General features: G+C 98.6%; 1 protein-coding gene across 1 annotated transcript; it reads left to right on the forward strand.

The window, feature by feature from the left end:
- Positions 1-234: 234 nt before the first annotated feature.
- LOC135442134 (protein PRRC2A-like) lies at positions 235-12,582 on the forward strand (the record flags this gene model as incomplete). The annotated part of the gene is made up of 4 exons (XM_064701676.1): positions 235-1,370; positions 2,669-2,743; positions 6,237-10,021; positions 10,073-12,582. Coding segments are annotated over 4 exons (7,506 nt in total), but the record flags the coding sequence as incomplete, so codon positions are not given.
- Between the last annotated feature and the right edge of the window lie 15 nt (positions 12,583-12,597).

Raw genomic sequence — 12,597 nt, forward strand, 5'->3', positions numbered from 1 at the left:
GGGCCCCCCCCCGGCCCGCCGGGCCCGACCGCCCCGCCGCGGGCCCCCGCGCCGCGCCGCCCGCCCCCGGCCCCCGCGCCGCCGCCGCGGCCCCGCCCCCCCGCCCGCCCGCCGCCCCCCGCCGCCCGCCCCGCGCCCGGGGGGGCCCCCCGGGGCGCCCCCCCCCGGCCCCCCGGCGCCCCCGCGCCCCGCCGCGCCGCCCGCCCGCGCGCGCCCCCGGCGGCGCCCCGCCAGGCCGCCCCCCCGCCCGCGCCCGCGCGCCCCCCCCGCGCGCCGGGCGCGCCCGCCCCCCGCCCGCGCTGCCCCCGGCCCCCCGCCCCCCCGCGGCCCCGGCCGCGCCGCCCCCGCCGCGCGCCGCGCGCCCGCCGCGCCGCGCGCCCGCGCGCCGCGCGCGCCCGGCCGGCGCCGCGCCGCCCCGCCGCGCGCGGCCGCGCGCGGCGCGCGCGCGCCGCCCGCGCGCGGCGGCCCGCCGCCGCGCGCCGCGCGCGCCGCGCCCGCGCGCGCGGCGCGCCCGCGCCGCGCGCCCGCGCGCGCGCGCGCGGACGCGCCACCGCGCCGCCGCGGCCGCGCGCCGGCGCGCGCCGTCGCGCGCGCCGCCGCCGCGGCGGCGCGCGCGGCGCGCGCCGCCCGCGCCGCGCGCGCGCGCGCCGCGCCGGCGCGGCGCGCGCCGCGCGGGCGGCGCGCGCGGCGGCGCGCGCGCGCCGCGCGCCGCCGCGCGCGCCGCGCGCCGGCGCGCGCGCGCCGCGCGCGGGCCCGCGCCCGCGCCGCGCCGCGCGCCGCCGCGCGCGCGCGCGCGCCGCGCGCCCGCGCGCGCGCGCCGCGCGCGGCGCGCCCGCGCGCGCCCGGCCGCGCGCGCGCCCGCCGGCGCCGGCCCGCGCGCGCGCGCCGCGCCGCGCCGCGGCGCGCCCGGCCGCCGCCGCGCCCCGCCCGCCGCGCCCGCGGCGCGCGCCCGCGGCGCGCGCGCGCGGCGCGCGCGCCGCGCGGCGCCGCCGCGCGCCGCCGCCGCGCGCGCGCCGCGCCCCGGCGCCGCGCGCCCGCCGGCGCGCCGCGCGCGCGCGCCGCGCCCCCCCCGCTGCGCCGCCGCGCGCCCGCGCCGCGCCGGCCCGCGCGCGCGCGCCCCGCCCGCCGCGCCCTCGCGCCCGTCGCGCCGGCGCCGGCGCGCCGGCCGCGCGCGCCTCCCCGCGCCGCGCCCGGCGGCGCCCGCGCGCGCCGCGCCGCCGCGCGCGCGCCGCCGCGCGCCCGCCCGCGCGCGGCGCGCGCGCGCGCGCGCGCGCCGGCGCCGCGGCGCCGCGCCGCGGCCGCGCCGGCCGGCGCCGCGCGGCCGCGCCCGCGCGCGCCGCGCGCGCCCCGCCGCCGCGGCCGCGCGGCCGGCGCGCCGCGCGCCGCGCGCGCCCGCGCCGCGGCCGCCGCGCGGCCGCGCGCGGCCGGCGCGCCGCGCGCGCGCGCGCCGCGCGCCGCGCGCGCCGCGCGCGCCGCGCCGCGCGCGCGCGCGCGCGCCGCGCCGCGCGCGCCGCGCGGGCCGCGCCGCGCCGCGCGCGCCGGCGCCGGCGCGCGCGCCGCGCGCGTCGCCGCGCGCCACGCGGCGCGCGCGCGCGCCGCGCGCGCGCGCGCGCCGCGCGCGCCGCGCCGCGCGCGCGCCCGCGCGCCGCCGGCCGGCGCGCGCGCGCCGGCGCGCGCCCGGGCGCGCGCGCGCGCCGCGGCCCGCGGCGCGCCGCGCGCGGCGCGCGCGGGCGCCGCGCGGCGCGGCGGCCGGCCGCGCGCCGCGGGCGCGGCGCGCGGCGCGGCGGCGCGCCGCGCGCGGCGGGGCGCCCAGCGGCCGCGCGCGCGGCGCGCGCGCCGCGCGGCGCGCGCGGCGCCGGCCGCGGCCGCGCGCGCGCGCCGCGCGCGCGGGCGCGCGCGCGCGCGCGCGCGCGCGCGCGGCGCGCGCGCGCCGCGGCGCGCGCGCGCCGCGCGCGCCGCGCCCGCGGCGCCGCCGCGGCGGCGCGCCGCGGCGCGCCCGCCGCGCCGGCGCGCGCCGGCGCGCGCGGCGCGCGCCGCGGCGCGCGCCCGCGCCGCGCGCGCGCGCGCGCGCGCCCGCGCCGCGCGGCGCGCCGCGGCGCGGCGCGCGCGCGCGGCGCGCGCGGGCGCGCGCGGGCGCGCCGCGCGCCGGGCCGCGCGGCGCGCGGCGCCGGCGCGCGCCGGCCGCCGCGGCGCGCGGCGCGCGCCGGCGCGCGCGCCGCGCGCGCCGCGCCGCGCGCGCGCGCGCCGCCGCGGCGGGCCGCCGGCCGCGCGCGGCGCGCGCGGCCGCGGCGCGCCGCGCGCGCGCGCGCGCGCGGCGCCGCGCCCGCCGCGCGCGCGCGCGCGGCGCGCGCCGCCGCGCGCGCGCGGCCGGCGCGCGCGCGCCGCGGCGCGCGCGCGGCCGCGCGCCGCGCCGGCGGGCCGCGCGCCGCGCGCGCCGCGCGCCGGCGCGCCGGGCGCCGCGCGCGCGCGCCGCGCGCGGCGCCGGGGCGCGCGCCGCCGCGCGCCGCGCCGCGCGCGCGCGGCGCGCGCGCGGCCGCCGGCGCGCGCGCGCGCGCGGCGCGGCGCGGCGCCGCCGGCGCGCGCGGCGCGCCGGCGCGCGCGCGCGCGCCGCGCGCGCCGCGCGCGCGCGCGCCGGCGCGCGCGCGGCGCGCGCCGCGCGCGCGCGCGCCCCGCGCGCGCGCGCGCGCGCGCGCCGGCGCCGGCGCGGGCGCGCGCGCGCGCGCCGCCGCGCGCGCGCGCGCGCGCGCGGCCGCGCGCGCGCGCGCGCGCGCGCGCGCGCGGCCGCGCGGCGGCGCGCGCGCCGGCGCGCGCGCGCGCGCGCCGCCGCGCGGCCGCGCGCGCGCCGCGCCGGCCGCCGCCGCGCGCGCGCGGCGCGCGCCGCGCGGGGCGCGCCCGCGCGCGCGCGCGCGCGCGCGGCGCGCCGCCGCGCGGCCCGCGGCCGCGCCGCGCGCGCGCCGCGCGGCGCGGCGCCGCGCGGCGCGCGCCCCGGCGCCGCGGCGCGCGCGCGCCGCGGGGCGCGCGGCGCGCGCGCGCGGCGCCGCGAGCGCGCGCCGGCCGCCGGCGCGCGGCGCGCCGCGCGCGCGCGCGCGCGCCCGGCGCGCGCGCGCCGCGCGCGCGCGCGCGGCGCGCGCCGCCGCCGCCGGGCGCGCGCGCGCGCGCGGCGCGCGCCGCGCGCGCGCGGCCGGGGCGCGCGCGGCGCGCGCGCCCCGGCGCGGCCGCGGGCGCGCGCGCGCGGCGCGGCGCGCGCGCCGCGGCCCGCCGGCCGGCGCCGCGCGGCGCCGCGCGCCGCCCGCGCGCGCGGCGCGGCGCGCGCCGCGGCTCGCCGCGCCGCGCGGGCGCGCCGCGCGCGCGGCGCGCGCGCGGCCGGGCGCCAGGCGACGCGCGCGGCGTCGCGCCCCGGCCGCGCGCGCGCAGCGCCCGGCGACGGCGCCGCGCCGCGGCCGCGCGCCGCGCGCGCGCCGCGCGGCGCGCGCGCGCCGCGCGCGCGCGGCGCCGCGGGCGCGGCGCGCGCGCGCCGCCCGCCGGGCCGCGCGGCGCCGCGCGCCCGCGCGCGCGCGGCGCGCCGCGCGCGCGCGCGCCGCGCGCGCGGCGCGCGCGCGCGCCGCGGCGCGGCCGCCGCGCGCGCGCGCGGCGCGCCGGGCGGCGCCGCGCGCGCGCGCCGCCGCGCCGCGCGGCGCGGGGCCGGCGGCGCCGCGCGCGCGCGCGCGCCGCGCGCGCGCGCGCGCGGCCGCGCGGCGCCGCGCCGCGCGCGGCGCGCGCCGCCGCGGCCGCGCCGGCGCCGCGCGGCGCGCGCGCGCCCGCGCGGCGCGCGCGCCGCGCGCGGCGCGCGCGCGCGCGCGCCGGCCCGCGCGCGCCGCGCCGCGCGGCCGCGCCGCCGCGCGCGCGCGCGCCGCGCGCGCGCCGCGCGCGCCGCGCCCGCGGCGCGCGGCGCGCGCGCGCGCGCCGCGCGCGGCGCGGCGCGCGGCGCGGCGCGCGGCGCGCGCGCCGCGCGGCCGCGCCGGCGCGCGCGCGGCCGCGCGCCGCGGCGCGGCCGCGCGCGCCGCGCGCCCCGGCGCGCGCGCGCGGCCGCGCCGCGCGCGCGCCGCGCGCGCCGCGCGCGGCGGCGCTCGCGCGCGCGGCGCGCGCGCGCGCGCGCGCCGCGCCGCGCGGGCGCTGCCGCGCGCCGCGCGCGGCGGCGCGCGCGCCGGGCGCGGCGCGCGCGCGCCCGCGCGCCGGCGCCGCGCCGCGCGCGCCGCGCCGCGGCGCGCGGCGCCGCCGCGCCGCTCGCGCGCCGCGCGCCGCGCCGGCGCGCGCGGCCGCCGCGGCGCGCGCCCCGCCCCGGGGCCCGGGCCGCGCGGGGCCGCGGCCGCGGCCCCCGGGGGCGGCCCGGGGGCCGCCGCGCGCGGCGCGCCCCCCGCGCGCGCGCGCGCCGCGCGCGCCGGCGCGCGCGCGCCGCGCGGGGGGGCCGACCCGGGGGGCGCGCTCGCGCCCCCGGCCCCCGCGCCCCCCGCCGCGGCCGGGGGCGCGCGCGCGCCGCGCCGGGGCCGGCGCGCGCCGCCGCGCCGCGCCCCCCGCGGCGAGCGGCGGCCGCGCCCCCGGCGCGCGCCGGGGCGCCCCGCCGCCCGGGCGCCCCGCGGCGCGGCGGGCCGCGCCCCGGGGGCGGCGGGGGCCGCGGCCCCGCGCCCCCCGCGCCGCGCGCGCCGGGCCGGGGCGGCCCCCGCCGCCGCGGCGCGGCCCGGGGCGCGCCCGCCCCAGCGCGGCGGCCGCGCCGCGCGCGCCGCGCGCCGCGGCCCCCGCGCGCCGGCGGCGCGCGCGCAGCGGGCCGCGCGCGCGGCCCCGGGCGCCGCGCGCGCGCGGGGCCCCCCCCCCGCGTCGCGGCCCGGGCGGCGCGCCCGCCGCGCGCGCGGCCCCCCGGGCCCCGGGGGCCGCCGCGGCCCCGGGGGGGGGGGGGGGGGGGGGGGGGGGGGGGGGGGGGGGGGGGGGGGGGGGGGGGGGGGGGGGGGGGGGGGGGGGGGGGGGGGGGGGGGGGGGGGGGGGGGGGGGGGGGGGGGGGGGGGGGGGGGGGGGGGGGGGGGGGGGGGGGGGGGGGGGGGGGGGGGGGGGGGGGGGGGGGGGGGGGGGGGGGGGGGGGGGGGGGGGGGGGGGGGGGGGGGGGGGGGGGGGGGGGGGGGGGGGGGGGGGGGGGGGGGGGGGGGGGGGGGGGGGGGGGGGGGGGGGGGGGGGGGGGGGGGGGGGGGGGGGGGGGGGGGGGGGGGGGGGGGGGGGGGGGGGGGGGGGGGGGGGGGGGGGGGGGGGGGGGGGGGGGGGGGGGGGGGGGGGGGGGGGGGGGGGGGGGGGGGGGGGGCGGGGGGGGGGGGGGGGGGGGGGGGGGGGGGGGGGGGGGCCCCCCCCCCCCCCCCCCCCCCCCCCCCCCCCCCCCCCCCCCCCCCCCCCCCCCCCCCCCCCCCCCCCCCCCCCCCCCCCCCCCCCCCCCCCCCCCCCCCCCCCCCCCCCCCCCCCCCCCCCCCCCCCCCCCCCCCCCCCCCCCCCCCCCCCCCCCCCCCCCCCCCCCCCCCCCCCCCCCCCCCCCCCCCCCCCCCCCCCCCCCCCCCCCCCCCCCCCCCCCCCCCCCCCCCCCCCCCCCCCCCCCCCCCCCCCCCCCCCCCCCCCCCCCCCCCCCCCCCCCCCCCCCCCCCCCCCCCCCCCCCCCCCCCCCCCCCCCCCCCCCCCCCCCCCCCCCCCCCCCCCCCCCCCCCCCCCCCCCCCCCCCCCCCCCCCCCCCCCCCCCCCCCCACCCCCCCCCCCCCCCCCCCCCCCCCCCCCCCCCCCCCCCCCCCCCCCCCCCCCCCCCCCCCCCCCCCCCCCCCCCCCCCCCCCCCCCCCCCCCCCCCCCCCCCCCCCCCCCCCCCCCCCCCCCCCCCCCCCCCCCCCCCCCCGCGCGCCGCCCGCGCGCGCGGCGCCGCGCGCCCGCGCGCGGCGGCCGCGGCCACGCGCCCGGCGCGCCGCGCGCCCGCGCGCGCGCCGGGCGCCGCGCGCCGCGCGGCCGCGCCGCCGCGGCCGCGCGCCGGCCGCGCCGCGCGCCGTCGCGCCGCCCGCGCGCCGCGCGCGCGCGCGCCGCGCCGCGCGCGCGCGCCGCGCGCGCCCGCGCGGCGCGCGCCGCGCGCGGGGGCCGCGCGCGCGCGCGCCCGCGGCCCCCGCGCGCCGCGCGTCCGCCGCGCGCGACGGCGCACGCGCGCGCGCCGGCGCGCGCGAGCGCCCCCCGCGCGCGCCGGCCCGAGCGGCGCCCCCACGCCGGCGGCCGGGGGCCCGCCCGCGCGCCGCCGCGGCCGGGCCGCGCCCGCCCCGGGCCGGCCGGCCCGCCCCCGGCGCGCGCGCGCCCCCCCGCCGCGGCGCGCGCGCGCCCCGCGGGGGCCACGGCGCGCCGGCGCGCCGCGCGCCCGCGCCCCCGGGGGCGCGCCGCGCGCCGCCGCCGCCGCGCGCCGCCCGCGCGCGCCCGCGCCCGCGCGCGGGGCCCGCCCCCCGCCGCCGGGGCCCCCCGCCCCGGCCCGCCGCGGCCCCCGCCCGCCCGGGCGGCGGCGCCGGCGCCGGCGCGCGCCGCCGCCGCTGCCGCCCGCGACGCCCGCGCGCCGCCCGGACGGGCCCGCGCCCCCGCCAGGGGGGCCCCGCGCGCGCGCGGCGCGCCGCCGCGCGGGCCGCGCGGCGCACCCCGCGGCGCCCCCCGCCCCGCCGCCCGCCGCGGGCCCCCCGCCGCCGGCGCCGGCCGCGCCGCGCGGCGGGCCGCGCGCGCGCGCGCGCCGGGGCCACGCGGCCGCCCCGCCGCGCGCGAGCGGGGCCCGCCGCCCCGGCCGCCCGGGCGCGGCGCGCGCGCCCGCCGGCGCGCGCCGCGCGCGCCGCGCGCCGCGCGGCCCCCCGCCGCCGCCCGGGCCGCGCGCGCGGCCGCGCCGCGCCCGCGCCGCCGCGCGGGCGCCCGCGGGCCGCGCGCGCCCCGCCGGCGCCGCGGCGCGCCGGCCCCGCAGGCGCCCGCGCGGCCGCCGCGCCCCGCGCCGCGCGCCCCCGTGGCCCGCGCCGCGCCGCCCGCGCGCGCCCGCCGGCGCCGCGCGCGCGGCGCGCCGCGCCGCGCCGCCCCGCCGCCCCACGCGCCGCGGGCGCGCGCGCGCCCGGCGCCCGCGCGCCGCCCCGCGCGCCGGCGCCGCGCGCCTGCGCGCGCGCGCCGCGCCGCGGCGCGCCGCCGCGGCGCGCGCCGCGCGCGTCCGCCCGCGCCGAGCCCCGGCCCCGCCGCCGCGCGCTCGCCGGCGCCGCGGCGCCGCCGGCGCGGCGCCGCCGGTCGCGGCCGCGCGCCCCGCCGCGCCGCGCGCGCGCCGACGCCGCGGCGCGCGCCGCGACGCGCGCCCCGCGCGCGCGCGCCGCGCGCGCCGGCGCGCGCTCGCGCGTGCGCGGCCGCGGGGGCGCGCCGCCGGCCCCGCGCCGCCGCCCGCCTGCGGCGCGAGCCGCGGCCGCGCCGCGCCGGCGGCCGCGCCGCCGCCGCGCGCGCGCGCCCGCCGGCGCGCCGGCGGCCCGCGCGCCGCGCGCCGCGCCCGCCGCGCCGCGCCGACGCGCCGGCGCGGCGCGCGCCGCGCCGGCGCCGCCGCGGCGGCGCCCCGCGCCGCTGGCGCGGCGCGCCCGCGACGCGGCCGCGCGCGCGGCGCCGCGCCGCCGCGCGCGCCGCGCCGCGCCGCGCCCCCGCCGCACGGGCGCGCGCCCGGCACGGCGCGGCGTCCGCGGCGGGCGCGTCCGCCGCGCGCGCGCGCGGCCGCGCGCGCGCGCGACCTCGCGCCCGGCCGCGGCCCGGGCCGCGACCGCGCGCGCGCCGCCGCGCGCGCGCGCGGCCGCGCCGCGCGCCGCCGCGCGCGCCCCGCGACGCCCCCCCCGGCCCGCGCGCGCGGAGCGCGTCGCCGGCCCGCCGCGCGCCCGCGCGCGCCCGCCCGCGCGCGCCGCCCCGGCGCGCCGCGCGTCGCGCCGCGACGCGCGCGCGCGCGCCGCGCGCGGCGCCCGCGCGCGCGGCCGCCGCCGCGCGCCGCCAGCGTCGCGGAGCGCGCGCCGGCGGCCGCCGCCGGCGCCGCCGCCCGCGCGCGCGCCCGCCCGCGGGCGGCGCCCCGCCTCGCGCGCGCGGGCGCCCCGACCGCGCGCCCCCGGCGCTCGCGTCCGGGGGGGCCCCGGGGCGCCCCGGCCGCGCGGGCCCCCGCGCCGCGCCCCGCGCCGCCCCCGGGGGGCCGCCGCCCGCGCGGCCGCCGACGCCGCCGCGAGCCGGGCCGGGCAGCCGGGGGCGAGCCCGCCGGGGCGCCGCCGGCCGCGCTGGCCCGCCCCACGCCGGCCGCCCGGGGCCCGCCCGCGCCCGCGCGCCCGCGCGGCGCCGCGCGCGCCGCGCGCGGGGCCACGCCGCCCCGGCCCGGCGCGCGCGCGCCCCGGGGCGGACGCGCGCGGCGCGCGCCGACGCGGCGGCGCCGCGCGCGGCCGCGCGCCGACGCGCCCCGCGCCCAGAGCCCCCAGGGGGCCCCCACCGGCGGCCCCGCCGCTGCGCCGCGCCCCGGCCGCGCGCCCCCCCCGCCGCCACGCGCGCGGGCGCGCCCGCGCGCGCGCCCGCCGCCCCGGCGCGCCGGGCCCCGCCGCGCCGCGCGAGCCCGCCCGCGGGCGCGCGCCGCGCGCCGACGCCGCGAGCCGCCCCGCCGCCGGCCGCCCGGCCGCCCGGGCCCGCGCCGCGCCCGCCGCGGGGCGCGCCGGCGCGGGCCGCGCGCCGCGGGGCCCCCGCGACCCCCCGCCCCCAGCCAGCCGCCGGCGCAGCCGCCCCGCCGCGGCGGCCGCCGTGCGCCCGGCGCCGGGCCCCGGCGCGGCGCGCGCGGCCGCGGCGCCGCCGCGGCCCGGGGCGCCCCCGCGCCGGGGCCCCCCCCGGGGGCGGGCCCCGCGGCCCCGGCCCGGAGCGGCCGCCCGCCCGCCGACCCCGGCGCGTCGGCGCCGCCCCCCCCCCGGGGCCCCGGGTGCGGGGCGCCGCGGCGCGCCGCCGGGCGCCGCGCGCCGCGCGCGCGCGCGGCGCCCCCCCGGCCCCCCCGCCCGGCCGCCGCGCCGGCCGCCCGACGGCCCCGCCCGGGGCGCGCGGCGCCCGCCGCCGGACGCCGCCGCCCCGCGCGCGCGCCGGCGCGCCCCCGGCGGGCGCCGCGCGCGGCGCCCCCGCGCGCCCGCCCGCCGCCGCGCGCCGGGGGCGACCGTCGGCCCGGGCCCCGCGGCGCCCCCACGCGGCCCCCGCGGCGCCCCCACGGGCCCCGCGCCCCGGCCGCGCCCCGCCGGGCCGCGCCCGCGGCCCCCGCCCCGCGCCCGCGCCCCGCCCCGGCGCCCCCGGCGCGGAGCGCCGCGCCCCGGCGCGCGCCGCGCGCCGCGCCGCGCGCCCCCGCCGCCGGCCGCGCGGCGCGGTCGCCCGGTCCGCGCCGCGGCGCGCCCGCCCGAGCCGGCCCCCCCCCCGCGGGCCCCCGCGGCGGCCCCGGGGCCCCCCGCGACCCGGGCGGCGGCGCCGCGGGCCGGGCGCCCCGCGGGGCGCGCGCGCCGCCCCCGCGCCCCGCGCGCCGCCGCGGCCGCGCGCGCGCGCCGAACCCCCGGCGCCCGGCGCCCGCGCGAGCCCCCCCGGGCCGCGCGCCGCGCCCGTCGCGCCGCCGGCGCGGGGGCGACCGCGCCGGCGCGCCGCCCCCCCGCCCCCGCGCCGCGGCCCCCGCGCGCCGCGCCCGTCCCGCGCGGCCCCCCGGCCGCGCGCGCCGCCCGGCGCCGGGGCCCCGCGCGGCCCCGCGCCCGCGCGCGCCCGCGCCCCGCGCGACCGCGCCGCGGCCGCCGCCGCGCGCGCGCGGGGGGGGCGCCGCTCCGCGGCCCGGCCCGGCCCGGCCGCCGCGCGGCGCGCCCCGCGCCGCCCGGCCGCGCGCGCCGCCCCCCGCCCCCCCGCGCGCCTGCTCGCGCGCGGCGCCGGCGCGGCCGCCGCCGCGCGGCGCGCCCCGCGCCGCGGCCCCGGCCGCGCCGCGCGGGGCGCGCGCCGGGCCCCGCGCGCCGGGCCCCGCGCGGCCGGCCCGCGCGCGCCCCCCCGCCCCCGCCGCTGACAAAGCGCGCCGCGCCCCGGCGCGCCGACGCCGCCGCCGCGCGCCCGGCCCCCGTCGCCCCCGGGGCGCGGCCGCCGCCGGCGCCGCGGCCGCGGGGCCCGCGGGCGCGACGCCGCGGCCGGGGCCCCCGGCGCCGCCCCGCGGGCCGCGCGCGGCCCCCACCGGGACGCCGGCCCGCGCCCGGCGCGCGCCCCCGCGCCGCGGGGGGCACGCCCGCCGGCGCCCCGCGCGCGGCGCCCGCGCGGGCGCGGCCCGGCGCGGCCCCCCCCCGTCCGCGCCGCGGGGGCGGCCCGCGGCGTCCCCGCGCAGCGCGCCGCCCGCGCGAGCCGCGCCCGCCCGCCCGGCGCCCGCGCGCGGCCCCCGGGGCGCCGCGCCGCGCCGCCCGCGCGCGCCGCGACGCCGCGCCGCGCGCCCGCCCGGCCCCCGCCCCGCGGGACCGGCGGGCCCCGCCCCGGCCGCGCCCCGCGCGCGCGCCCCGGGCGCCGCGCGGGCCGGGCGCGCGCCGGCCCGCGCACCGCCCCCGCCGCCCGCCGCCGCGGCGCGCCGCGCGCCCCGCGCCGCCGCCGCGCGCGCGCCGCCGCGCCGCCGCCGCCGCGCGCGCGCCGGCGCGCCGCCGGCGCCGCGCGCGCGACGCCGCCGCCGCGCGGCGCCCGCCGCGCGCGCCGCGCTCCGCCGCGCACCGCCGGGGCGCCGCGCGCCGCGCGCGACGCCCGCGCCGCGCGCCCCGACGCCCGCGCCCGCCGCCGCGCGCGCCGCCCCGCGCGCGCCGCCCCCCGCGCCGGGCCGCGCGCGGGGCCCCGCGCGCCGGCGCGCGCGCGCGCCGCGCCCGCGCCGCCCCCGCGCCGGAGGCGGGCCGCCGCGCGCGCGCCCGCGCGCCGTGGGGGCCCGCGCCGCGCGCGCGGCGCCGCGCGCGGCGCCGCCCCCCGGCGCGGGCGCCGCGCCGGCGCGCGCGCCCGCCAGGCGCGCGCGCGCCCGCGCCGCCCGCCGCGCCCCGCCCCCGCGTCCGGCGCCGCGGGGCCCGGCGACGCGCGGCGCGCGCGCGCGCCGCGCGCGCGCCCCGGCGCCGCGGGCCCGGCGCGCCGCCACGACGCGCGCGCCCGCGCGCGCCCGGCGGCGCGCCGCGCGCGCGCCGCCCCGCGCGGCGCGCGCCGAGCGGCCGCGGCCGCCGCCGGCCCGCGCGCCGCCGCCGCCGACCCGCGCCGCGCGCGCCGGCGCCGCCGCGCCGCCCGCGGGGCGCGCCCCGGCCGCCCGCCGCCGCCGGCCCGCCGCGCTCCCCCGCGGCGGTCGCGGAGCCGCCGCCCGCCGCGCGGCCCGCCCGCGCGCCCCCGCGGCGCCCGCGCGGGGCCCCCGCGCCACGCCGGCGGCGGCCGCCGCGGGGCGCCCGCGCCCCGGCCCGGCCGCCCGGGGCCCCGGGGCCCGCCCGCGCCGCCCGCGCGCCGCCGCGCGCGGGCGGCCCCGCGCCCCAGCGCCGCGCCGCCCCGGGCGACCTCCCGCCGCCGCCCGCGGCCCGCCCGCCGCGGCGCGAGGCCGCGCGCCCCGCCGCCGCGGCCCGCCGGCCGCATCGGGCGCGCCGCGGCCCGCCGCCCGCCGCGGCCGCCCCGCGCGCCGCCCGCGGCCGCGCGCGCGGCCCGCGCGCGGCGCCGGGCCCCCCGCCGCGCCCCGCGCCGCGCACGCGCGCGGCGGCCCCGGGACCCGCCGGCGCGCCCGCCGCCGCGCGGCGGGCCGCGGGCCGCCGCGCCGCGCCGCGCGGCGCGCCCGCGGCCCCGCGGCGCCGCCCCCGACCCGCGGCGCCCCGCGCCCGCGGCGCGCCGCCCCCGCGGCGCCGCGCCCGGCCGCCGCCCGGCCGCGGGCCCGCGCGCCGCGGCGCCCGCCGACCGCGCCGCCGCCCGCGGCCCCGCCGCGCCGGGGCCCCGGCGGCGGCCGCGCGCGCCCCGCCCCCCGCCCCCCGCCGCCGCGGGCCGGCGCCGGCCGCGCGGCGCCCCGGCGCCCCGCCGCCCCGAGCCGGGGCCCGCGCCGGGGCGGACGCCCCGCCGCCCGCGGCGCGCCGCCCGCCGGGGCGGGGCCCCGCCCCCCGCGCCGCGCCGCGCCCCGCCCGGGCGGCGCGCGGCGCGCCGCCGGCCGCGCGCCCCGCGCCCGGCCGCGCGGCGCGCGCCCGGCGCCCCCCGCGCGCCCGCGCCCGCCGCGCGCGGCGCGCGCGCCGGCGCGCCGCCCGCGTCCGCGGGGCCCCGCCGGCGGGCGCGCGCCGCGCGCGCCCCGCGCCCGCGCGCGCCCCGCCCGGGCCCCGGCGCGCCCGCGCCGCCCGCCGCGCGGCGCGGCCGCGGCGCGCGGCGCCGCCGCGGCCCCCGCACCCCGCCGGGCCCCCCGCCCCCCCGGGGCGCCGGCCCCCGGGCCCCCGCGGCCCCCGGGGGGCCGGCCGGGGGGCGCGCGCGCGGGCGCCCCCCCCCGCCCCCCCCCCGCGCCCCGGCCCGCCCCGCGCGCCCCGGGGCCGCCGCCCCGGCGCCGCCCGCCGGGGCGGGCTCGGCCCCGGCCC

The sequence above is a fragment of the Zonotrichia leucophrys genome, unplaced genomic scaffold, assembly GCF_028769735.1.
Source record: "Zonotrichia leucophrys gambelii isolate GWCS_2022_RI unplaced genomic scaffold, RI_Zleu_2.0 Scaffold_1304_12597, whole genome shotgun sequence".
Lineage (NCBI taxonomy): Eukaryota > Metazoa > Chordata > Aves > Passeriformes > Passerellidae > Zonotrichia > Zonotrichia leucophrys.